This window comes from Chrysochloris asiatica, unplaced genomic scaffold (genome assembly GCF_000296735.1).
Source record: "Chrysochloris asiatica unplaced genomic scaffold, ChrAsi1.0 scaffold00034, whole genome shotgun sequence".
NCBI lineage: Eukaryota > Metazoa > Chordata > Mammalia > Afrosoricida > Chrysochloridae > Chrysochloris > Chrysochloris asiatica.
Window position 1 is genome coordinate 5,214,773 of NW_006408552.1, and position 26,818 is coordinate 5,241,590.

The window sequence follows — 26,818 nt, forward strand, 5'->3', positions numbered from 1 at the left end:
TAGTGGGTTTGAACTGCTGACATAGCAGTTCACAGTCCAATGCTTATCTACAGCGCCACACCAGGAAACCCAATGGGGCAGTTTTAGTTGGCTCTAAGGGGTCACTGTGAGTCTGAATTGACTCAGACACGCAAGTGCTACTACCTTTGTGAGCCACTGAGCCAAATCCTATCAGCTGAGGGGTGTAAATCTTGCATCTCTGAGTTCTTGAACTGAGAGGCAAGGGTGCTGGCATGTTGATCTCCCAGCAGTGATTGAGAGCTACTTCCAGATGTTAACTCCAGCACTTGGCAGCTAGCAATTCTGCACCTGCAGCCAGAAAGAAACCTTCAGGCATAAAGAAGATGGGTGTGACATTCACAACCCACAGGGTGCCCAGTTCACTGAGGAGAGTTTGGGCCCAAAGCCCAGGGCTGGCCTTCCACCTTTCCAAGCAGCTGAGTGCAGATGAAACCTTCTAGAAGCTTCCAGCTCCTTCTGGGTTGAGCTCATCTGCCCTCCAGAGAGCAGGCTGGTGCCCACTGGCAATTCTCCTAACATCAGCCCCTTCCTTCTAGCCATAGTTCCACCTGGAACAGGTGACCAGGTGCTCGGCTCTCTCATCTCCCCGATCTCTGTCCACGAGCTGACTGCAGAACAACCGAGACAGCCCCAGTTCCCCGTGTTCTGCTGGTCACCAGCTGCATACTACACACTGCTTAACCATTAGTCCTTCGTGAAAACACCTGGCCACACACAGCCCCAAGTGAGCTTCCCAATCACTGAGCCAGCCTCTCCCCCTCCCTCTAAAATCCTCAGTTGCTTCCCTCAGTCTTTGTGGTAAAAGTATCAGCTACTCTACCTGGGACACACAGGCCACTGGCCCCAATCCCATTCTCATCCCTCTTATACTCAATTCCCTAGCTTAAGCTGAGTGTACTCTCCGTTCCACACTGGTCATTCCTTCCTCGCCACCCCCTGCCCCTCACATGCCCCACCCACTCTGCGCTCACACACTGCGTCCTCACTGCCTGTTAATGAGCATCGAGAGATGAGGTCCAGGTCCGGTGGCCCTCCCACACCCCCGTCTTGTTCTCCTCTCCTGACGTCACACCAGCTGGCATCGTGTCCTTCTGTTTGAAGTCACACCAGGAGGACTGGGCTCTGTCTTGTTCCCTGCTGTGTCCTCAGCTCCCAGAACAGAACCATGGAAGGAAGGGCTGACGGGGCTGGTACCAGGCATGTTCTCTGAACCTCACTTCTCTAGATGCTTGGAGGTGAAGCAGTACCTGTAAGGAATTGGGGTCCCCGACCCCAGTGGGAGTCGCAGTTTTGGCATCACAGGCCCTGGGGGTGGCGAGAATGGTGGCTATCCATCAGTTTCTCTTCTATTTCAGACAAAGGCACCAGTGAGGACCTGCGGCCAGAGGAGAGGCCCATGGAGGGTGAGTGAGGGATCCCCCATTCCATCCACATACCTCCCTCCCCTTGCCACTGCCCATCCCCCTTGGTTTCTGGGTCCCCTCCCTCTCTTCCTCATCTCTCTCCAGTTCTCCAGAGAGAGGGTGGGAATCCTGGGCTGGTCTGAGGTGGCGGAGATGTCTAGAGCTGTCTTCTAAAAACCAGGAGGCACTTTCTCAGAGGCACAAGCAGCTTTCTCCGAGAAGGAAAATTACAAGACTTTGCTTTTAATTTCATACACACCCTGCTTCTCCCACCAAGGCTTGAAGGCTGGAGGCTGGGCCTCGTCTTTCTGAGCAGAGAGAATTTCAACCTGGGAATTCAAAATTGGCTTTGTGTCTAAGGAACAGATGTGTTCAAGGAACCCCAAGAAAGAGTACTACTTATTCCCTCTCTGCTGAGAACGGGGGTAGGACAGGAATATCAAGGTGGGGAGCGGTCTGTTTCCCCTCCTGAGTATCAATCTATCTGCTCCTAGGATTGGATGAGTGGGTATCACAGAAGTGTCCTTTCTCAAATCCCAGTCTGTAAGAAGGCCATGAGGTATTAGCAAATGTCTGCTGCCACCTGGTGGCAGCATACTCTAATGCACCCACTAGTTAACAGCTGGGCTTAGAAGCAAAGGCTGCTTATAAATTGTATAGCAAGCAAATCTGTTGTCTGTGTTATTTTGACCTGAGTAGGAGTCCTGGTGTGGGCGCTGAAAGGTAAGTATTGGACTGCTAACCAAAGGTCATTTCTAACCCACTACTTCAAAACTGGAGTCCTGGTGTGGCTCTGTGGGTTAATGCGCCAGACTGCAAAGCCGTTTGAACTGCAAGGTCAGCAGTTCACACTCACCACCTGCTCCTCAGAAACCCTATAAAGGGTCGCTTTGGGTCGGAACCGACTCGACGGCACTTCACAATAACAACAAGTTCAAAACTACCAGCTATTCCACGGGCGAAAGATGAGGCTTTCTGTTCCTGTAAAGATTTACAGCCTCGGAACCCACTCCATGGCACATAACCACCACCACCACCACCACCAGCTGCTCTTCAGAAACCCCATACAGGGTCGATGTGAGTTGGAACTGACGTGACGGCACTTTACAACAACAGGAAGCAAACACCTGTGCCCCACTGAAAAATGGTAACAACTATGCCATTCTGAATGTGTGCTGCTTCCAGAGTCTCCCTCATCCACCTCCCGAGACTTTCAGGAGGAAGGCTCTGGGGCCACTTGGAGAGAAATATTATCGGTAGGATTCTGGAGAACACTAGATGCATTCACAGCAGTGTGGTCAGCTACCATCTTGGATTGGGGCAGAGCCGTGTGCTTCCTAAATCAAACCAAACCTAAAGCCATCACACTGATTCAGATTCATAGTGACCCTGTATAGGGTTTCAGAGACTCAGTCGTCTTGGGAGCAGACAGCCTCATCTTTCTCCTAATGGTAGATTTGAACCACTGACATTGTTGATCCCACTGAGCAACTGGGACTCCTTGTTGTTAAGTACTATCGAATTGGTTCCAACTCATAGCGACCAAGTATAGGGTTTCCGAGGAATGGCTGATGATTTTGAACCGCCAACCTGTGGTTCAAACCAACTTTGCGATCAGTGCTTATCCCACAGTGCCACATCAGGACTGGTTTATTTCCTACTTAGATCAAAATACAAGGGCAACAGATTTGGTTGCTATGCAACATGTACTTGCCATTTAGAACTGGATTGCAGCCCTTAATGGACTGTCACTCACTGAGCTGATCGTCAATGACACTTTGTAAATCCCATGGGCACGCCTAGTCCACAGACTGTTTCAGCCTCCATTTAGGATGCTGGTACCATTGACCCATTTTCATAGACAGGTGTTGAGTCCCGGAAGTATGGACTTCTCATGAAATAGGTCAGAATCCACCACCCAGCCACTTCCATTGCTGAGTGCTCCCATAGGGCTCTGGCTGCCCACAGAGCTGGGCGGTGAGTGAGGAGCTTCTGCCACCGGAGAGCCTTAGCAAACTGCCTTTGCCTTCCAGACAGCCACGGCGATGTGATCCGGCCCTTGCGCAAGCAGGTGGAGTTGCTCTTCAACACGAGATACGGTGAGCAGAAGCGAGAGTGGGCTGCAGACCCCAGACCCTCACAGCCGTGCCCTGCCCAGAGACAAGAGTGGGACCTGCCCTCGGGAGGGAGGAGCAGTAGAGGAACTGCTGGCCAGACATCCCCCAACTCCAGGCATCCTGCACCTGGAGACAGGCACAGCCCCCAAATACTGCACCACCTCCTCACGTACACACCACCAAACTGGTTCATCTGCCTCTGTCTACAATCACACACACTGCCTCTCCCCACTCCTCCATACATACCCACTGCCTCCCCCACACACCCCACACTGCCTCCCCATCTTCCATCTATAGTCAGTGTCTCCCTCACTCCTGGTTTATCTCAGCCCCAGGTTGAGGGCTCTTTCTCTCCACCTTGGTAACAGCACCCCTCTGTACTTGCAGCACCCTCCTTCAGGGTCCCTCCTCCAGAGTCCAGACAGAGAGGGAGGCGGGGAGGACGACCTCACTGTATGTGGTCTGCCAGGCTCTGGCTGTTTCCCACACACTCTCATCCCTCCTGTGTGGTGGTGGTGATGGTGATGAGCCGTGGAGTCGGTTCTGACCCACAGTGACCCTGTACAGGGTTTCCGAGGCTGTAAATCTTTACAGGAACAGAAAGCCTCATCTTTCTCCGACGGAACAGCTGGTAGTTTCGAACTGCTGACCCTGAGGTTCACAGCCCAATTCGTAACCACTACGCTACCAGAGTACTAGTGCCCATTTTACACAACTTATCCACAGCCCCACAGCTAGCAAGTGGGGTGTCCATAGTATGGTGGTAGTCACTTTGTTCTCATACAGCTGTGAGTGACAGAGCCCAGCCTGGCCCTCAGGTCTGGCCTGCTTCCCAGCCATACCACGGCTTTGGTGGTTATTTATGGGGGGAGGCAGTAGCCCCTACTGCTGTCACAGAGACCAGTGGACTTGGGTATCGCTGATCCCTGACCTCAACAGGCTATGGGGTCACACCCTGGCCATGTAACCTTGGACTCCAGGTTTCTTACCTGCCAACGAGGGTCACAGTTCAGTCAGTACTGTCTCTGAAAAGGGCTCTGACTGCTGTGGAGACATGGGAGATGGGGTTGAGGCTAGTGGCCTCACAGCTCTGGGTGGCGCTAAGCAGCCATGTTTCTGCAGCCAAGGCCATTGGCATCTCAGAACCAGTCAAGGTCCCCTACTCCAAGTTCCTGATGTACCCTGAGGAGCTGTTCGTGGTAGGGCTGCCCGAAGGCATCTCCCTCCGCAGGCCCAACTGCTTTGGAATCGCAAAACTCCGCAAGATCCTGGAGGCCAGCAACAGTATCCAGTTTGTCATCAAGAGGTAAGGCCTGGCCATGTGCCCGGAGTACCTCCAGGCTTGCCCTGTACCCACAAACAGTCCCCAGGGGCCAGCGTCCCTGCCGGTTCCGCAAAGACTTTCTTTTTTTTTTAAACTTTTGAATGGGAAATAAAGAAAAGGATAAAAAACAAAACAAGGGTCCCTTCAGCAATCCATGCGCATTGTTTCCTGTCTTTGATTATAATCCCCAAATGTAACATTCCTCATCCCACTTCCTCCCTGTGCTTCTTAACTTCCATTTCTCCTCCTTCCCTAGCCCTTCTGAACTTGGGCCTTGCCCTCCTTATCTCAAATCGTTATTTATTCTACAGTGTGCCTAATTGCCTGGTGTTATTGGTCCCCCTAAAGACTTGTCTCTTGTTTGGTTGGTGGGGGGTGAGTTCATTTCCAGAACTGAAGGGTGACTAAGGGCCAGAGTCTCGGAGGGTCCACCAGCCTCGATCCAACCAGTAAGCCTGGATCTTTTGTATCATTTTAAGTTTTGTTCCATGTTTTCTCTCCCACTCTAACAAGGACAGCAATTCAAACCCACCAGCTGCTCCTCGGAAACCCTGTGCAGGGTCGCTATGAGTCTTAACAACAACAGAAAATCTTCTAATGTGATTTCTGTCAGAGCAGTTGGTAGTAGTGGTACCGTCTAGTTCTTCCGGTGTCTGGGTCATGGAGAAGTAGTAGTCACGTGATCCGTTAGTCCTTTAGACTGTTTCCATGTGTCTTGAATTTTCTTTACTCTTCTGTGTGCTAGACATGGAAAGTTGCACCTTAGATGGCCTCTCACAAGCTTTTAAGACCCCAGTCCAAAGACTTTTTTTAAATACCAGAACAACAGATGAGGTTTGGGTATAAATAGTGGGATAGGTAACCCTCTTGCTCAACCCAGATGAGCAGTCCTCAGTCTACACAGATGTAGAATGGGGCTGCGCCTGCTAGCTTGCTCTCCAGTATCATCTTGGGCATCTTCTAGGCAGGTGAGTTTGTGTCCTGTGCCTGCCGTGGGCAGTGTTCAGTTAGCCCAGGATTTGACTACCGGGCTGTAGCTCCTCTGAGTCCATCTTGGGTATGTCAGAGGGAGCTCAGGGGCACCTCAGTGTACCCAGCTTAGGCATTCAGCTCAGATAAAAAGGGCCCAGAACTGGTGTTCTTAGTCATGTGTACTTTGATGGTTTGATCGAGATTTGCTATCCCAGAGTTCTCTACTCACTGTCAGTTTGCTATTTTCCCAGTGTCATTAATGAGTATCTTTGAGGGGAGGAGCAGATGAATCAACCCCAAAAGAAGAAGGGCAAAGGCCAAGGAATGGTGGGGAATCTGGGATTGATTGCTTGTGTCAAGCTGTTTTGAGTTTGTTGGCTTCTCTGTGTTACTGTCTTGTCTTGTCTTGGTACGTTTCTACTTGGCTTGGTTGTAAGAGTTGATGTTTAGCATTTGTTCCCTGGGGGACATGGGGCAGGTTCAGGACCAGAGAAGTGCAGCCTGGTCCAGCTTGGGAGGCCTGTCTGAGTGATGGGCATGATGGAGGCACTGAGGAGGTCAGGCTAGCCACGAAAGGCCTGCGAAGGGACAGGGAATAGGGTCAGCAGACATGTAGCCAGACTGTCATTCACGTCCCCAGGAGGATGTTGTGGGACCGGGTGAGTGCTAGACCAGGATTAGTATATCTGTGAGTGAGGCAGCCTGGATAGGTGCTGAGTTCTCCACCACAGGAGGAAATCAAGTTCTAGCTACACTGCCTGGGAATAAGACTAAAAGCCAGAGCAGGCATCTTCTGGGTACCAGGCTGAGGTGGGGAGGCCCTGCCTTGAAGCAGTCTCAGAAGCTCTGTCTAGTCCTTCCTCCCCTCCTCACCCCTGCACCTCCTCTCAAATCTCTGTGTTGAAACTTAGACCCAAGAAGTAAAAGTGACTCCCCCACAGTCCACTAAGGGTTTGAAGCTGAGCACAGCGTCGACTCCCCGGCCAGTGGGCCTCCTGGAATGTGGGTACGTGAGGCCCACTCCCTCCACATTTGAGCTAGGAAAGGGTTTTTATTCCCATTTCAGATAAGAAAACCTAAGTGCAGAGGGGTCTCAGCTGGAGAGGTACGGGGTGAAGAGAAGGGAGACCCTCAGGGAGCAGCCCAGCCGTAGTGTGAGTCCACACCCAGTTCGATGGGAAGATGGAAGCAGTGCCGCTGTGTTGTTGTTGTTGTTGTTGTTGGGTACCATCAAGTCGGTGCCAACTCATAGCGACCCTATGCACAACAGAACAAAACACTGCCCGGTGTTGGGCCAACCTCACTATTGTTGCCATGCTCGAGCCCATTGAGCCCACTTTGCCAATCCATCTTGCTGTGGGTCTTGCTCTTTTGCTCTGACCCTCCACCTTACCAAACATGATATCCTTCTCCAGTGACTGGTCTCTCCTGACAATATGTCTGAAGTATGAGAGACGAAGTTTGGCCATCCTGGCCTCCAAGGAGCACCCTGGCTGCACTTCTTCCAAAACAGATCTGTTGGTTCTTTTGGCAGCACATGGCACTTTCAATATTCTCCTCCAACACCATAACTCCAAAGCATCAATTCTTCTACAGTCTTCCTTATTCACTGTTCAGCTTTCACATGAATATATGGTTATTGATAATACTATGGTTCTGGAAAGGGCTTTGTGGGTTCTGTGTAGATAAAGTTAGCAGCAAAGCGGGACCCATCTCTGAGGCCTTCGGAGTGGAAAGTGGCATCAGGTGCTTGCCTGAAAGCTCGGTGTGCCTCTGGGACCCACTGTGCATAGATGTGCAGACTGAGGCCCAGGGAGGACTAATGCCCGCATGATTGCTGTTTTCCAGGCCCGAGCTGCTCACCGAGGGCATCAAAGAGCCTGCCACAGAAAGTCAAGGTAACCTGGCTGGGCTGCATGTGGGACGTGGGTGGGTCCCTGGCTCTGCCATCAGCCTCTTCCTGCTTCTTCAGTCCTGACCCCATCTTCCCCTGGCATCCCCCCATGCCCTCCCCATCGGCCTTTGGGTGCCTGGAGCTGCCACTTCACCCTGGCTTCTCTCCCCCGCCCCCAGAGAGGGACTCCGGGGACCCTCTTGTGGACGAGAGCCTGAAGAGACAGGGCTTCCAAGGTAAGGGTGCAGCTCAGGGTGAGGTCAGCTGGTCCAGTACCAGGATTGGGGCTCCTGTGGGTTTCTAGGACCAGTCTGGGGATGGGGCGGTGCTGCGGTGGAATGAGCCGGGCTGGCAGCTGGCGGCCACTCTGAGTTGTGGGCTCCTCATGGGAGATGGGCATGGAAGGCTGGGTAGGGGCCACACGTGCTCTTTGAAAAACCCTAGGTCTCCCTGGAGACCGGGCTAGGCTAAGAACAGGAGAGGGAAAAACTTGAGTAAAGGCAGAAGTAGGTCTGAGGGGGAAACAGGAAGAGCCCCTGGGTGAGTGAAGAGGCCCACTGCGCCCATCTGCCTCTGCTTCGTGTAGGACTGCTCCAAGGGTGGCCTGAGGTCTCTGGGTGCTCACTGTAGCTCAGAGCAGAAATTGGGGATAGTCAGAAGGTGGTGGGAGGAGCCACCCTGGGGGGCAGTGCCCAGGCAGGGGGACCCCAATCCCAGGGGCAGCCGGAATGTTCTGTGATGAGAGGGATCCCACATGTCTCCCTCACCTGTGACTGCTCACACCTAGCCTTCTCAGCAGATGGAGGACCCTACTGTACCCTCACCCGGCTACCCAAAGTCTCTCTCCCTCTGCCAGGGGCCTGCCTGGGACTCCCTAATGGGCACTCAGAGTGGCTAAGTGACCTTGGAAGCTGCTTGGCCAGTCCTTGTCCCTGTGGGAACCTCCCCTTGCTAACTTCAGGGGAGTCCTGCTCTGAGCCATCCCGTGTTGCTTACCTCCAAGGCCTATTTGTTGGTTTGGTGATTTTCAAATGTCAACAATTAGCTTCATTTCCAACTCACTACTGTTGCCACAACAGCCTATGTCCTCCCGGAAACACACACACACCTGTCAAGATGAGAGTCCTAAAGGACTCCAAAGGAGCCACTCCAAACAACTCCAATTGCCAGAGAAGGAGTTTCCTATCATTAGAAAATCACATTCCTTAAAAGTTACCAAGCGCCTCTTCATTTCATAGCCCAAATCTATAATTGTCTTTTCATTTTGCAGAAAATTATGACGCCAGGCTGTCACGGATCGACATCGCCAACACGCTGAGGGAGCAAGTCCAAGATTTGTTCAATAAGAAATATGGTGAGTCAGGGGGCTGGCGGGGAGGAGAGAGCAGGGCGATTCCCAGTTCTGACAGCTTTGACCTCTAGGAGATGCCATTCATTCATTCATTCATTCATAAATATTTCTTGGTGTGCCTACTGTGCACCAGGCACTGGATATACAATAGTGAATGACTCAGACCCCACTCTGCCATCTCCGATCAGTGAAGCATGACAGACGTTCACCAACTGCTTCCAGAATCTGATAGACGATAAGGAATTGTGGAATCGACTCAATGGCACTTACTTAATAACAACAAACATTACATTAGTATCCTGATGCGGCACTATAGGATAAGCACTGCACTGCTAACCATACTCACTCTGGGTGGTTCAAGCCCACCCGCCACTCTTGGGAAACCCTATGAGTCACTATGAATCAGAACCAACTCGACAACACACAACAACAACAGACATTACATTGGCATCGCTGGATGGTGGCCAACAGTTAATGTTGCTGACTGGAAGGTTGGAGGTTTAAGTTTACCCAGAGGCACCTCAGAAGAAAGGTGGCATTCTACTTCTAGAAACATCCACTGACTTGATGACTCTGGGGTCTTCATGAATCCAAGTCAGCTTGATGGTAACTGGTTTTACTGATATATTAGTGGCCAGGGAAGGCCTCTCTGAAGGGACTAAAGCATTACCCTGTGTTGTTGTAACAAATACCACAACCAGGTTTGAGCTACCTAGGGACCTAATTATAGATATTGTTGTTAAGTGCCATTGAGTCAGTTCCAACTTACAGCAACAATGTATAGGGTTTCTGACAAGCAACTGGTGAGTTTGAACCACTGACTTTGCAATTCAAACCAATCCTGTGGTCCAGTGCTTAGCCTACGAAGCCCCCCCAGGACTTCACTTACAGGTATGTTGTTGGTAAGTGCCATCAAGTCAGTTCCAACTCATGGCAACCCTGTATTGAGTTTTCAAGGAATGACTGGTGAGCTTGAACTGCCAACCTTGAGGTTCAAACTGACCTTACAGTCCAGCGCATTAACCCACAGGGCCACACCAGGAATCCACTTACAAGGAGAGGGGTCAGGAGGATTTCAGTACGTATGTTTGAGGGGACACAGTTCACCCCGTCCTAGTGAGTAAAGAGTTAATCCAGCCAAGGAAAGGCATTCCAGCTGAGAGAACAGCATGTGCAAAGGCCCTGAGGAAGGTCCTAAGAGGAAACAGAAAACATAAACTAGTCAGCTGGATTTGGCAAGATGGCAGCCATTAATCAGAATAGAAAAAGTCATTTTAGAGAAAACTATAGAGATGGCACTTTTCCTATATGTATAGATTATGGGTATAAGTGATCATTTCTATATGATTTGTTTCATGTCTGACTTCTTGTTGTTGTATGTCAGCAAGTCAGTTCAGACTTGAAGCAATCCTGTACAGGATTTCCGGCTGCTGGGTTTGAACTGCCATCCTTGTGGTTAGCAGTCCATTGCTTATCCAACAGTGCCAGTTGGAATGAAAAGTTAAAAACCGACTAGAAATCCATAGAGGCAAATGGTCGACCCGTGAGAGAGTGGGTAGTAATGTGGACAGGCTTACTGTTTGGGATGATGAAAATCTTCTGCAATGAGATGGTGGTGGTTACACAACCTGGGAAGAAGATGAAACACCATTGAATTGCGTACTTCAAAAGGTTGAATTTTATGATGTGTGAATTACATCATTGTTAGCTGCCATACCAACCCGTATGCAACAGAATGAAACACTGTCCCATCCTAAGCCAAGTTCACTGCCATTGGCTTGCTCACACATCCATTGTTATGGCCAACTGTGCCTTCTGAGTGTCTTCCCACCTAGAGGACTTATTTTCCAGCTTTTTATTTGACAGTATTCTGTTATAATTCATATGGTTTTCATTGGCTAATTAATTGTTAGTAGTAGATAGCCAAATCTTTCTTTCTAGTCTTAGTTTGGAAGGTAGACTAGGAAGAAAGGCCTAGAAACTCCAGTAGTTGACCCTGCTGGTATTTAAAATACCTATGTCATAGCTTCTACCCCCATAGCAACATGCAAGCCACCACAGACTGACAGAAATCTGGTAGATAAGAATTATATATTGATTAAAATAAAACATGACAGCCAGAGTGAAGTAAAGACTCAAAAACTCCATACTTAAAAACTCAGAGCACAAATCAGACCCTGAGTTTCCTGGGAGCCAGAGCAAAAAGGGAAACAAGATCAGTCATAATGATTGCCAACATCTGGAATGAAAAAGCAGTTTGCTGTACAGAAAATCTCTTCTGTCCCTTCAAGTACTGAGCCCTGCAGAGGTTTCTGCCAGGGCCCCCAACCAGGGCATCCTGCAGTGCTGGGCGATGCTCCCAGCAAACTTGCCACAGCTGCAGCTCTGAACACTTCCTCCTTTGTCTTCCTGTTCACCTCTGTCTGGAACAGGGCTCCTGTGGTAGACCTGCCCCGGAATATGAAAGATAGGAACTGTAGCTGAACCCTAGGCATTCAGGTCCCACCTGTAACCCAGCCCTGAGGGAGGACCAGGTGGGTAGGGTCAGCTGAAAGGCGTCCTGAAGAGGTGCCAAGCCAGCTGTGAGATAAGGGACAGTCGCTGAAGGAAGAGAGCTCTGGGGTCTGGCCTGAGCCTGGGTGTGGCAGACTGGCCGGGCGTGGGGGGTGGGGGCTGCTGATGGGCATCTGGCATTGTAAGAAAGGGCCAGCTCTGTCCACAAGTGCCCATCCTCAAGATGCATCAGCCTTGCTCATTCCCCAGCAACTTTGACGCATTGCCCACGTACCCTCAGTCTAGCACAGCCTCGGCCTGCATTCCCAGAACTGCCCTACATACCTCCGTCCTCCATCCATGCCTTTCCTACTGCTATCGTCAACCCTGAGTGCCCATTGTGTATGTGCCTCTGCTCACCTGAGACATACATCTGTAACCCACACACACACACAGCCCCTGTGTGCCCCTGACGGCTGGCCTCCACCCTTCTCATCCGTAGGAGAAGCCTTGGGAATCAAGTACCCGGTCCAGGTCCCCTACAAGCGCATCAAGAGCAACCCCGGCTCCGTCATCATTGAGGGGTTGCCCCCGGGAATCCCCTTCCGGAAACCCTGCACCTTTGGCTCCCAGAACCTAGAGAGGATCCTGGCGGTGGCTGACAAGATCAAGTTCACCGTCACCAGGTGTGTGTGGAGGAGGGATCAGCAGCGAGCTGAGACACTGGCCTTGCCATAGGGGCCTGCCTTGGTACCACCCTCCCAGCACCCTGGAGGGACTGCAAGCTGGCAGGTGTGGGCTCCCTGCAGAGATGAAGGCAGACCACAGCCCCCAGGGCAGGAATGCCTTCGTGGGCATCTCCTACCCGCTCTTCAGCGCCTCCTGTGTTCCCAGCATCCTGTAAAAGAGGCATTCATTCCATTACAGAAAAGAGGGGCTGAGATAGGTCATGCATCCAAGACCTCAGAGACAGGTAGTGCCTCGTCCCAGGACAAGCCCCTGGCCCAGGCTCCCCAAACTCAAGTTCACAGGAACCATCCAGGGGTCTTGTTAAAATGCCGGTTCTGGCTCAGTAGGTCTCGGGTGGGCTGTAGATGCTGCGAGCAGTAAGGGCTGATGGACGGCTCCTGCCCCACAGGACTTTCCTGGCACCTGACACCCATCTCTCTTTGTCTTCCAGGCCTTTTCAAGGACTCATCCCCAAGCCGGGTAAGGGATGCTGGCTGGGGCCCGGGGGCAGGGGGCGGGCAGCACTGTTGGCCGTACGGGGGCAGAGGCTGTACTTGATCTTTCTGTTCTCTTCCCACACCTGGGCACCTGCCCCAGCTGGAAGGAGGGAGGTTGAGTGATTCTGGGTCAGAGGAAAGGGGTGGGAGGTGGGGGTGGCTCAGGAGGGAGTGGCCCAACCCTGGCAGTGCCCCCCCCACTCCTCGTGGTAAAGGAGGTCTGGGGAAATGGGTGAGTGTGGTGATAAGTGTTTATCTGCTAGTGGATCAAGAGCTTGGTGAGGTGTGCTCGCCCAGCCTTAGGTGGTAAATACCTCTCCTGGTTTTGTCAAGAGAAAGGAGCCCTGGTGGTACAGTGGCTCAAGCACTGGCCTACTAACCAGAAGCACCAGTGGTTTGTCGTGACCAGGTACTGTAGGGGAGAGAGCTATAGATGATTGACTGCTTTCACAGCTTCACAGCTTAGGAAAGAAACTCTATGGGATTGAGTAGATCCTGTCCTATAAGGCTGCTCTGGACACAGAATCAACTCAAAGGGATTGAGTTTAGTAGCTAACCCTCCAACTTCTGGCCCTCACTAGACCACAGACCACCCCCCAGAGCCTGGGTGTGGCCAGACGGGGGAGCCTGTATCCCACCCCAGGAGAGGTGCTTGGGGTGGGGAACGCTCAGACCTTGTCAGAAATGGGCCCTGTGGCTAGAAATCCGGTTTCACATGTGGGCTGAAGTCATCCCGAGTGCCCCTGGATCCTCAGCTCTGGATTCTAGGCTGCAGTGACTGGGTCAGCCTGGCCGGGCACAAGAGGCAGAAGCCCTCAGCCGGAGGAAGGGTTGGCATTGCCTGGGGGCCAGACTTACTGAGGAATGTCATACCAGGCAGCTGGTGTCTGCCTGCAAGCAACCTGAGAGGGCTCAGGAGTGATGGGTGGAGGAGGGCTTCCTGGGGAAGGAAGGGGCCGGCTGAGAGCCAGGGAAAAGCGGGGAAGGACTCTGGGTGGGTCTGCAGCAGGGATCAATGGCTCATGTAACCCCAAAGGAGGTTTTTTTCCAGAGTTCTCAGAAGCCTGAAACCGATTGAACGATATTTGTAAGGGGGGGGGCTAGTGGAAGTCAAATTCCCCCAAGACAGACTCAGTGCCATTAAGTCAGTTCCCATCCCTGGCACATGTACAGAGTGGAACTGAGCTCTACAGGCTGATTTGGCTGTAGGATAAGCTCTAGACTGCTAACCACGAGGTTAGCAGTTCAAACCCACCAGCCTGTCCTTGGAAACCCTATACAAACAGAGTCACTATGAGTCAGAACCAACTCGGTGGCACTTACCAATGTTCTTTACAGAAGAGATCACCAGACCTTTCTTCTGTACACTACTGGGTGGGCCCAAACCACTAATCTTTCGGTTCGTAAAGCCATGGCCATCAAGTCAGCTCTAATTCACAGTGACCCAGTAGAGCAAAGTTGTTGTTGTTGTTGTTGTTGTTAAGTGCCATTGAGTCGACTCCAACCCATAGCGACCCTGTATCGGGTTTCCGAGGAGCAACTGGTGAGCTTGAACTGTCAACCTTGCAGTTCAAACGGCTTTGCAGTCTAGCGCATTAACCCACAGCGCCACACCAGGACTCCGGAGAGCAGAGTAGAACTGCCCAATAGGGTTTCCAAGGCTGTGAGTCTTCGTGGAAATAGACAGATGCATCTTTTTTCCCATGGTGGGTTTGAACTACCGACTTTTCGGTTTGCAACCAAGTTCTTAACCACTGTGCCACCAGGGCCCTCCCCTAGGGAGGGTTGTGGCTGTAGCACCAGCAAAAGCATAACAAGTGGCGACTGGGGGCTTGGCCCTGGAGGCCTGCTGGGGATTCCTTTTACAAATATTTCTGGTGGTCCTATGGGCACCAGGCCCTGTACTGGTAACCGCAGGTACCTCCTTTACTTTTCAATCTCTGAGGTTGCTGCTAGAACTACTTTGCAGGGGAGGAAACTGAGACTTAGTGAAGAAATGATATGCCCCATGTCCAGAGCTAGCCCCAGGCCTGTCCAGACTGGAGACAGCATGGACAGGGCAGGGAGTGCCCAACACTGATGAGGCACCCACTGGTGGGGGGGCCGTACCCTCGGTGCCCTGGCCTGGCTCCAGTAGGCTGAGAGTCTCTTGTTCCCAGCCCCAGGTGCCCCTTGGCGCCATTGGAGGTTTCAGGCCAGCCTGGCTCCAGGCTGCAGTCTGATAGCTGTCAGCCTTAGGGCCCCAGAGTCAGGTTTCAGCCGCTGGCCCACCCCCGTGTGGTTTTCTGCCAAAGTTGGCGTCTGTGTGGAGCGCCCTCTGCTGACGGAGGTTGTCCATCTGTCCAGTGGCCTCCCATCTGCAGCCCCTGCCCTCCCCAAGCCCTCCTTTCCAGAAGGAGAGGTCCCTACGGAGGCCTGAAGATACAGCCGCCTCCAGGAACTCAAATAATGGGGAAGGAATACTCCCTCAAATGCATCGGTGTACTAGACTCCCTGTACAGGGTCGCTATGGGTCGGAACCGACTCGACGGCACTTAACAACAACAACTGGTCCCTGGTTGTCATTGCATCCGCCCTCACTTGTGCCTTCCTCACGTATACCATCCCTGTGGCAGCATCATGGACACTGGGTGATCAGTCCAGTGTTCTAGTGTGCTCCATTGTTAAGTGCAGTTGAGTCTGTTCCAACTCACAGCAACCCTATATAAGGTTTCCAAAGCTTCACATCTTCACAGGAGCAGAAAGCCTCCTCTTTCTCCCACAGAGCAGCTGGTGGGCTCAAACCGTGGACCTCGTGGTTTCGTGCTAATTTTCAGAAGTAGTTTGTCAGACCTTTCTTCCTCATCTTTAGTCTGAAAGCATCACTGAAGCATTTCCACCGTGGGTAACCCTTCTGGTATTTGAATTACTGGTGGTAGCACATAAGCCACCATAGTACATCACACTGACTGACAAGTCATCCTCTTCCTGTCCCTGTTTTTATGGCTGGAGGCCAAGGACACCTAAGTGGCTTGGCTCAAACGTCTGCACCTGTAAGTGAAGGGGCTGTTGGTCCCAAGGCTCACTCCTGTGTCTCATCACGAGACCAGTACCTGGGCGATAGGAACATCAGTCTTCCAGGAGAGACACTGGGCAGAGGGGTGCAACCCAGCAACCCCACGGAAGACCACAAGCTCTCAGGCCCTTCCTGGAGTGACCCCTTCCACTGACCAGAGCTGGGTCTCCCCAGGGGGGAGGGGGAGGCTCCATGACTCAGCTGGTGCCCATCCCTGTGCCCACTGCCCACTCACCCACCAGCCTTCCTCTGGTTTCTCCTGCATGTAAGAACTTTTGGAAAGGACTCTCCTTCCCCAGGGGGACCTGGGAATGTGGCCCTGGCCTGGCTCTCAGGAATGTAGCTGCTAGCACCAATGCAAACATTGGCACCCATGGGCCTGGTGTTGGCTGGAGGCTGTGAAGCAGCCAGGTTTGACAAGCCACTCTACATTTCGCCACTTGTCACTCCTGGCTGGGAAAGCCCCCGGGTCCACAGGGCCTCTAGGGTCACCAAGGGTCCTACACTTTCCACCAGATCCTCACTGCGGCCAGGGGTGTGTGGCCGGGACTGTGGTGAGCTTGTGGCCACTGGGTAGCAGAGGCATTGCCAGGTGAACAGGGTGGAGAAAGTATGGGATCAGGTGAAGAGGTGGCACACAACCTGTTCTGGGCTGTGGGTTTGAAGGTGCCTATGGACAGAGACGCTGTGTGGCCTGAACTGGTTACTTGCCCTCTCTGAGCCTCGTTTCCATACCTGTAAGATGGAGGGAGGGTACCTGCTCCACCAGGTGACATGCATTAGATGTAGGTGAGCGAAGGAGGGCTCTTCCTCTGTTGTCCAGATGTTTGTAACATGGTCAGCTGTGGGCCAGCTGCAAAGGGGAGTGCCTGACCCTTGGGGACTCTGTAGTTGCTATTACCAGGGCTCTGGAGGGCTTCATAGGGGAGATGACATTGAGCTGGACCCAAACCAATGGTACAGGGTGTGGCCAGGGTGGAGGTGTGACCTGTCACCACAAAGAGGCAGACCTTCATTCTGCACATGGCAGAAGTGTCCAGAGATTTTCACCTTCGTTCCATTGGCTCTGGTCTTTAAACTGTGCGATGGACTTTAGTCTGAAAACTCAGAAGTGCAGGCAATGCAAACTTTGCTTCTCATTCTTGTGAAACTGAACTTAGCTGTTACCCAAAGCCCCCACTAAATAGTGGCAGACATTCAATCGGTGTTCTTTTGGGCCCCCTTTTTCTCTGGGGTTGTGCCCATGTTCCAGACGGAGTGAGTCATAATGCCGAAGAGTCTGGGGTGCCCACCGAGCCTGGTGCCAGTGTCTGCTCTCAGCAGCACTGTCCCCAGATGGCAAGAAGATTTCAGGTGGTGATCCATTCTGTGTTGGGAAGAGCAGATGGTGATTAAACAAGCTCACGGGACCTCAGCCCCTGTGTCCTAACCACTACAGAATGTTCTGTTATTGTTAAGTGCGATCAAGTCGGTTCCGACACAGCCCCCCTAGATAGTAGGATTTTCAAGGAGTGGCTGGTGGGTTTGAGCCGCCAACCTTGCAGTTCTAACCAACTTTGTGGCCCAGTGCGTAATCCTTCGGTGCCACACTTCCTAACAACTTAAAGGCAAATGCATGCCCACTGTGGAAACTTGAAAAAAACCCGAAATCTGACCAGATGGCTGTTAATTTTCCTGAGGATAAAACTCTTTCAGGTTGTTTTTTCCCTCAAGTTTATTAATTTTACATCTCACTCTCATTCTTTCTATAAATCCCATCATCCCCCCCAACACACACACGTAAAACATAAGATTTTCCCTATGTTACTAAATTCTTGATAGCATTCTCTCCTCGACAAATATTATAGTTATATTTCGGCCTGCCCCTGATCTTGGACATTTGGGTAGCCCTTCATCCTACACCGAATACCCACTTCACACTTAGAATTTACTGGATACAAATCCATTGCCCTGTAATCAGTTCAGACTCAAACACCCTACAGGACACAGAATTGCCCCCTAGGGTTTCCAAGTCTGTAAATCTTTACTGAACAGACCACCACATCTTTCTCCCTTGGAGCTGTTTGGTTTGAACTGCCAACTTTCCATTTAGCAGCCAATGCTTAACCCACAGCACAAGAACCATTCTGACAGGAGAGAACAGATTCAGAGAAGTTAAGGAAGTTGCTTGTGGTCACCTAGCATGGTTCAGATTTGAACCCAGGTCTTTCCCATTGTATTTTCTGGAACTGTTGGTGCCATTACCAGTGTTGGCAATGGCCAGCCAAGAACTGCTCACCTGCTTCCGTTCACTGCTTTTGTGGCTCTGAGTGCCTGGGAGGAATCTCTGCAGAAGAAGGAAGCCATGGTTTTCTCCATCCACCCAGAGGAGATGTAATAAGATGGCAGCAAGTTAGAGCTATAGAGGGTTACTTGCAAAGTGTCCAAGAGCTCTCACTGTAGCCCATGCCTCATCTACAAGGTGGTTCTGTCCTGCGTGGCATTCCCAGAAGCAGAACACTGGGGTTGAGAGCCAGCAAGCATCCTTGATTATCTGTCCTTTCCCTTGGCACAACCTCTGCGTCATCCCATTTGATCTGATGGTTGCCTACTAGTGACCTTTTTGCTGTAGACTCTTAACAGTCTGCGGTTCAAATCCACCAAGCTGCTCCTTGGAAATCCCATACAAGGTTGCTGTGAGTCAGAAGCACCTGACTTAACAAGAACACAACACAAGGTGATCCAGTGGGAAGAACATGAACCTGTTCAAAACAAGGTCAAGATTTGAATCCTGTTGTATCATAAACTGACTGGGCGGTGCTTATGCAAATTGTTTTCTGTGTTCTGAGACTCAGAGTCCTCTTCTGTTAAACTCTTGATGTGATTAAGAGTTTCCCATAGGTCTTTGCTGCCCCCTACTGGGTACCAGTAGCAATAACCCTGGTCCTGCCCATGTCATTCTTTAGGCTCATAATTAACCCTTTGGCCCATCTATTTTTACAACAAAAATGCTCTGAATGCCCACTCAGTGCCAGGTGAGATACTGAAGATGCAAAATAGGCAAAAGCCCTTGCCATCAGGGTGTTTATATTATAGAGTGTTTGGGGTAGGGGTGGGGGTAAATAGAAGCACATAGTATTATATGGGGTCCTGGTATGGTGCTGCAGGATAAGCACTGGACTGCTAACCATAATATCGGTGGTTCAAACCCACAAGCCACTCCTTGGAAATCCTATACAGGGTTACTGTGAGTCAGAACTGACTCGATGGTGCTTACCAACAACAACAGTATATTAGCTCTTGTTACGTGCCGTCAAGTCAGTTCCGACCCATAGTGACCCTGAACAGGGTTTCTGAGGCTGTAAAATTTTACAGGAGCAGAAAGCCTATCTTTCTCCCGCAGAGCAGCTGATAGTTTCAAACTGCTGACCTTGCGGTTCGAAGCCCGATTCGAACCCTGGAAACAAAAGTGAAGGCAGTTTTAGACTGATCTCTGGAAAGAACAGCATTGAGTGAAGGCCTGAAAGAGGTGAGGTCGTGAGCTCTGTAACCCTCCAGGCAGAGAGAGGAATCAGCATTGCAAAGGTCCCAGACAGGAGCGGGCCTGGTGTGTGTGAGGAAGTTCAGAAGGAGATGGTGACTAGAGCTGACTGGGGCCACAGAGAATAAGGAAGTCTGACCCAAGGTGGGGACTGATGATTCGAGGCTTATGTGTCACCCTAGGGGCCTTTGGAGGGTTGTCAGCAGCAGGCAGTAATGTCTTTCAATAAGTAAATGATTGGGGTCAGGGACGACCCAGCTGAGAGATGGTGGGGTGGGAGGGGGAACAGGACAGAAACTACAGATTCTGGGTGTGGATGTTTCTCATGTTGAAAGTAACTTTGGCTTGAAGTGTAATGTGAGTTCAAAAGGTGTACAGATCCTAAACCTGCAGCTTGATGAATTTTCCCCAAGTAAACACAGGCATGGAACCAGCTCCCAGAATATTCCCCCCCTGCCCCCACCCTCAGCCAGTCCTGTCAATGGATGATTCTATCCTGACCCGACATCATAGGTGGATTGTGTGGTTTTGAACGTCGTATCTGGACTTGCTTTGAAAGTGGACCCAACAGAGTTGCTGATGGGGCGGATGAGGGATAGAAAGGTCTGAGCATGGCACCAGGATTCTGACTTGGGCAGCTGGAGGAGGGACCAAGGTGCCATGTGCTCTAGTGGTGGGAGAGGGGGCTCAGTAGTGTCAAGTCTGGGGTGCCCATTAGACTTCCAAATGCACAGGTGGGCAGTGGTGGTCCATGGTTTGCAGACACCTCAGCCTCAGCTCAGCCCCTGTTATCACAGACATTCTCATGTGTCTCTGTCTCTTCTCTTCTTACTGTATACCCCGTCTTAGTAGCCTAGCGCCGCTATAACAAAAGTACCACAAGGGGAAGCTAGAAGTCTGCATTCACGCTACTAGCTGTAAGGGAAAGATCTCTGTTTAAGTTCTCAGCCTTCCTTAGAGAGTGAACTTCCTCCTACTACAGTGGCTTCTATGTCCCTAAATCTGCTCATTTGAAATCTCAAAAGTAATTGGCCTAAAATACACCCTGTGTATGACCTCATTATCATAGCAAAGAGAATCCCAAATGAAATTACATCCATGGGTATAAAATCCCAACTCAATACCATTGAATTGATTTGACCCGGAAGGACACAGGAGAGCTTCTTCTTAGAATTTCCGAGGCTGTAAATCTTTACAGGAACAGAAAGCTTCATCTTTCTCCCATGGAGCAGCTGGTAGCTTTGAACTGACCTTTTGGGTAGCTGCCCAATGCTTAGCCCACTGTGCCACCTGGACTCCTTCCCACAGATTCAGGAATTGCAACAGGAGACCCAATTCAATCCCTAACACCGGTTCAAAACTACCAGCTGTTCCGCAGGAGAAAGATGAGGCATTCTGCTCCCATAAAGATTTACAGCCTCGGAAACCCTGTACAGGGTTGCTATGAGTCGGAACCGACTCCACGGCACATAACAACAACAACCCCTTGTACTACAACAACCCCTTGTACTGGATTAGGGTCACCCTGCTTCAGTGTGACCACCTCATAGTTTATTACACTAATGACCCTGTTTCCAAGGAAGATCATGTTCTGGGGTTCAGAGGAGTTCTTCGGATAACAGTCCACCAGGTTTGTGTTTAGCCTATGTGGCGAGCGTTAATGCGCTAGACTGCGAAGTCAGTTTGAACTGCAAGGTCGGTGGTTCTAGCTCATCAGCCACTCCTTGGAAACCCTATACAGGGTTGCTATGGGTTGGCGCCAACTTGACAGCAGTTAACGCAATAGTCTGAACACAGGACCACCATGGGGGTGCTGGGTGGTGGGGAGTGAGGATGGCAAAAGACGGCAGCCAGGTTTGTGAAGGACCTCAGCCAGTGCTAATGACTATCCCATAGTATTGAAAGTTTTCTCGGTCACTTACGTTGTCCACCCACTGCAGATGACCAGAGAAGGGGACGGTGGGGGCAGTAAATCCAGGAAGGATTTGAGAGTCCTGGCCAGTAGGCCAAGAACCCTGGTGGCATAGTGGTGGCATTGGACTGCTAACTGCAAGGTCAGTGGATCAAACCCACGAGCTGCTCCTTGGGGGAAAGGTAAAGCTGTCTGCTTCCATCAATGTGCGCAGCTCTCCTCTGACCTAGAGGTCCTCTGTGAGTTGGCATCCACTGGGCGGTGGTAGGTTGGGTTGGGTTTAACTAGCAGAGAGGGTGGTGTTGAGGAGAGGAGGTAGCAGGGTCAGAAAGTCTTAGAGTTGGGATGTAGAGGTAGCCATGGGATGTGGCGGGAAGGGAGTGAGAGTCCCAGGTCGGTGAATCTGGGGGCCTATGAGATGCCCAGGTGTAGATGTGCAATTGGCGGTAGGGCTGGGGGGCCATTGGTGGGTCTGGCAGAGAAGACCCAGGCTGGAGCCCCAAAGATATCAACTGGTGTGAAGGTGGGAGGTCCCTGGGTTCTGAGGGTTTGCAGCTACAAGCAGAACTTAGCATCCTCCAGGGAACCCCAAAGGGATCAAGCAAATACCATTTTAAAACTGTTCTCCAGTGGGGTGGTGGTCACGTGCTATCGAATCAGTTCTGATTTATAGTCAGACCTGTATAGGGTTTCCAAGGGTATAAATCTCTATGGGAGCAGAAAGTCTCGTGTTTCTCCTGTGGTGTGTCTGGTGGGCTCGAACTGCTGACCTTGTAGTTAGCAGCCCAGTGTGTAACCTCTGTGTTCCCAGGGCTCTTATTCTCCACTACAGGAGTTTAATGACACCTTTGAGAGGTAGTGAGGGAACCAGCCATGGAGGCCTTTGAGCAGAGGTTGGTTAACCATTTCCCAGGCAGGCTCCACTCGCCCGCTGGACTTTTTCCAGTAACTCACTGTGTCTGTCTGTATTTGAGACAGAGCCTGCCTCAGATTTCCCTCTCTGTTCCGGGATTGGGGAATGAGGCTCCCCTCCACCCCCAGATAGTCAGGGTATGTAGAATCAAGGAGGATGGGGCAGTGGTGGGGTGTGGCACTCGGCAGGAAGGCATCCCCTGACCAAATCAAATCCACTGTCTTCTCTGCAGCTACTACTAAGCTAAAGCTTCCCAAAGGCCTCTTGGGATTTAGAGCCCAAAGAGTTACCACAATGAAAGCAGACTTGTGGCCCTGCTGCCCTGCCTTGGCCCAAGCCAACTTTTCTCTCCTTTGGGTGTAGGGTAAGCACTGGACTGCTAGCCACAGGTTTGGCAAGTTCAGCCCACCAGCCGCTCCTTGGAAACCTTATACAGAGGCACTATGAGTTGGAACTGACTTGATGGCACTTAACAACAACATGCACACCATGACCCCCGCCAGCTTGAGTACTCTGGTGTGGTCAGCAAGAGGCCACAAGTCAGAGCCTGCTGCCCACCCCCTCACCCCCCAGGGCCAGGACCCTCGATTACTGTCTGTGTGGTTTGCCTGCCCAGACCTCAGACTGACCAGCTATATATAAAATGAGAAGAATTGGCCCATCTCAGTCATTCTAGAGCACACTCCCCAAACAAGGGGGGTTGGAATGGACTGCCCTACAGAATAAGGAGCCCTGGTGGTCCTGTAGGATAAGCACTGGACTGCTAGCCACAAGGATGGCAGTTCAAACCCACCAGCTACTCTGCAAGAGAAAGCTGAGGCTTTCTGCCACTGTAAAGATTGGCAGCCTCGGAAACCCTGTACTGGGTCACTGTGACTCAGAGACAACTTGATGGCAGTGGACTTGGATTTGGGTCTGGGGCGGGTCCGGTGGCAGATTCAGCCTAGGCAGCCAGCCTCCTTATCTGCAAAGTCCCCAGGTCTCCTCAGTTTAAGTAAACATTGACTTGCACTTGGGATAATCCCGCTGCATTCACTTCATAAGCCACTATTGTCTGAGCCGCTGTGGGCAGAGTGAGCTACCAAGAGGGTCGGGATGGGGACCATGATCCCAGGTAGGGAAAGACCTGAGACATGATGGCCCCCTTGGGGCCCTGTCCCTCCCTGAACACTGTGAGTGGGCTTTGGGGAGAAGGGGCGTTTGGCACCAGTGTTGGCTGATCCAAGGAAAGGTTAGTATAGCGGGGGATTCTGTCAAGTCGATTCTGATTCAGTGACCCTGGGTAGGGTTTCCTAGGAGCGGTTGGTGGGTTTGAACCACTGCCTTTGTGGTTAGCAGTCCAGTACTTCTCCTACAGCACCACCCCAGGGCAGTGCAGACCTTGCAGGGTCTTGTGGAGCAGGGGTGTCTTCCTGGGGTCCCACCCGAGGACCAAAGGGGGTCCCACCCCTGCTTAGCCACACTCCCTCCTCCTCCTGCCTCAGCCTCCCTGCCCTGCCCCCGCTCTCCCTCTCCACCCTTCCAACTCCCTCAGCTCTTTAGAACCCAAAATAAAACCATCCTTTCTCCAGTTTCTAAAGATAGCAGGATGCCAGCGCCAGCCACATGTTTCTCCACTTAATTGTCGTTGCTTTTCTTTGTTAATTAGGCCCTAGCCCTGAGCACCATCTGTTGGGTGGGGCTGGGAGGCCCTTGTCAGCAGCGCCGGCTCCCCTACCACCCGCCCACTCGATGCCAGGCCCAGTTGGCCTGCTGCCGTCTTTCTTTCGAGGTGGCAGAGAAGGGGGCTGGGATCATGGGTGTCAGTGGGTTCCCCCGCCTTTTCCTGGCTTGTAGGACTCAGCTGGAATTGTTGCAGCTGCTCCTTCCGCCAGGACCCAGCCTTCTCTCTTGTCAAATGGGGTGGCAGAGGGGAAGGGGACTCAGGGTTCCCAGCAGATGCATAGACCTCAGAAGGGAGCAATGCTGGGGTGCAGACTGTAACATTCCAGAAGCCATTTTCCTGACTAGGAGCCCCTAGACAGACAGGAACAACCACCGGCTTTATCTGAGCGCTGGGGTCACCAGGCACCCTGTGCTACACAGAAGCAGCCCTGGGAACCCAGCCAAGCGCCCCAGTGAGCCACAGACACATCAGAGTGGGGGTGGGGCATCACTGTGCTCTGCTGGGTGGACATCCATCTTTCCAGCTGTGGGTGGGGGAGCAGTCTGGTGACAAAAAATGCCTTGTGGTGAGATGTGGGCTCTTGGACAGCATGCGCTGACAGGGGCTAAAGGACCCCCCTCCTCACTGCATCCCTTTATCTGGGTTCCTGAGTGTCCCTGGGCCAGGCACTGCTAGATCCTTGTGTATTTTTAAATGATTATTGTTGTAAAAAACCTATATAACAACACTTGTCAGCTCATCGCTTTTTTAAATGTACAGTTCAATAACGCCAGTTACCTTCATCACGTTGGAGTTCCTTGCCAAGTTTTCCATAACCATCGACACCCCCAGCCCCACCCCTTGTGGCCACTAATAGTTTCTGGTCTCTGCTTATTCCAAGTGTTTTATACTCGTGTAATATTGGTCCTTTTGTGATTGAATTTTTCCACTCGGCATGTTTTCAGGTACATCCCTGTTGTAGCATGCATTGGGATTTCAGTTCTCTTTACCGCTGTGTGGTTGTGTGCTATCCTGTTATAGCAACCCTGTATAGGGTTTCCAAGGCTATAGTGTGCACAGGTTAATACGCTGAGCTGCAAAGTTGGCTTGAACTACAAAGATCTTGCAGTTTAAGCTCACCAGAAGCTCCTAGGAAACCCTATAACAGGGTCACTATGGGTCAGAACCGACTAGACAGCACTTAACAGTAACAATCTTTCCTAGACAAAAATGTTCCATTATGTTTTGTGTTTCTAACGAGTGTATTCTATCAATCTTTGCTTTTGATTGTGGTTTGAGTGAAAGTTTACAGAGCAAATTAGTTTTCCAGTCAACAATGTATACAGATTTTGTTCTGTAACATTAGTTGCAATTTCCTCAAGGTACCAGAGTTGTTTCCTCTTCCTCCCTGGGTTCCTCTTCCTACCTTCTGGATTTTGTTTGGGGGCAGGTGCTGTCGGTTTGGGCTTTGTGTAGTTGATTATTCTACTACGTAAGGAGCACGTTCATGATGAAGGTTATTGTTCACTTTAGGGGCCTGTCGTTTGGCTATGTTGTTGTTAACTTCCATCAAATCGGTTCCAATTCATAGCAACCCTGTAAAGGGTTTCTAAGGAGCAGCTGGTGGGTTTGAACCACCAACCTTGTAATTCAAACCAACCCAATGACCCAGTGCTTATCCTACAGCGCCACACCAGGACTGTTTGGCCATGGGGCTTGGTTTTTTCACTTAACATTAGACAACAGAATGTTGAAAGGTAGACCTGCAGCTTGTTTTCACTGTTCTGGAAAGTTCCATTGAGGGACTGGACCTCAATTGCTTATTCTCCTGCCCAAGAGCTTCTGTGGTTTTACTGAGATGAGGAGTGCTTTGGTGTGACACAATAGGATAAGCACTGGACTGCTAACTGCAAGGTCAGTAATTCACACCCACCAGTGTCACCTTGGAAACGCAAGAGTCTCCTTAAATCGGTGCCAGCTTGACAGCACTTAACAAGAGTAACAGTAATGCTTTAAGGTGCCTGGTGGCACAGAGGTTTAAATACTCGCTTGCTAACTGAAAGGTTGGTAGTTCAAATCCAGCCAGCAACTCCATGGCAGAAAGACCTGGGGATCTGTGTCCATAAAGATTACAGCCTAGAAGACCCTCTGGGTCAGTTCTGTGTCACATGGTGTCACTAAGAGTCAGAGACTCCAGTACCTACAGTAAGAGCGCTGCCCACAGGGGACGTTTCTCTTGGGTACACCAGAGTTTCCATTTTTCTGTGAACTTTTTGAAGCCCCCTCTTAGAGGTCCACAGCCTCACTGGCCCATACCCCTACATATGTGCACAGGCCCCACACACAGGTTCAAACATACAAAATTCAGGCAGGCACAACCCACACGTGTTAGCCACTCACGGCCTGCCTAGATTCACACCAGATACTCATATTCTGTGCACACACACATGCATGCACACACACTCTCGCTCTCTGATAGGGGGACAGGGCAGTGCTGTCTAAAGCCCCTCCCAAGACCAGGGATCCCTACCCCTTGCTCAGGAACTGGCTCCACCAGTCACCCCACAGCTACCAGCCCGGCTTCTCTCAACAAACACCCTTATCCCAGTGGAGTGGACTGGCCGGTTTGCTAATGTGTCCCCCAGCTAGACTCTGAACCAGGTGTTTCTTGTAGACTCCCAGCAGCATCTTAGCCAAGGCGCCACCTGAACTAGGGGCTGAGAAAGTACTGGACAGTGGACAGGGGTCTGAGCCTCGGGTCCCCCACTCCCTTATCACCCTAGATAAGTCACCATGCCACTGTTTCCTACTTTTGTCAACTAGGGCTGGGGGTCCCCTCCTGATGGGCTTGTCATGGACCTAAGCATAGAATTGTAGGCTGAAACAAGTAATACATACGTGTGAACAGTATAGCACGTGAGATGTGTGTGCACCTGCATACACATTGAGACACATGTGTAGCATCAGAACAG

The 26,818-nt window shown here is 51.3% G+C and overlaps 1 protein-coding gene across 1 annotated transcript in view; it reads left to right on the forward strand.

The window, feature by feature from the left end:
* Window positions 1–26,818, forward strand: part of GTF2IRD1 (GTF2I repeat domain containing 1) — an 87,664-nt gene that overhangs the window by 49,122 nt on the left and 11,724 nt on the right. The window contains exons 14-21 of the mRNA XM_006859708.1: window positions 1,377–1,424; window positions 3,458–3,523; window positions 4,664–4,847; window positions 7,686–7,735; window positions 7,911–7,967; window positions 9,002–9,085; window positions 12,078–12,261; window positions 12,756–12,784. Of these exons, the coding sequence (XP_006859770.1) occupies window positions 1,377–1,424; window positions 3,458–3,523; window positions 4,664–4,847; window positions 7,686–7,735; window positions 7,911–7,967; window positions 9,002–9,085; window positions 12,078–12,261; window positions 12,756–12,784 (702 nt within the window). The remainder of the gene's footprint in view (window positions 1–1,376; window positions 1,425–3,457; window positions 3,524–4,663; window positions 4,848–7,685; window positions 7,736–7,910; window positions 7,968–9,001; window positions 9,086–12,077; window positions 12,262–12,755; window positions 12,785–26,818) is intronic.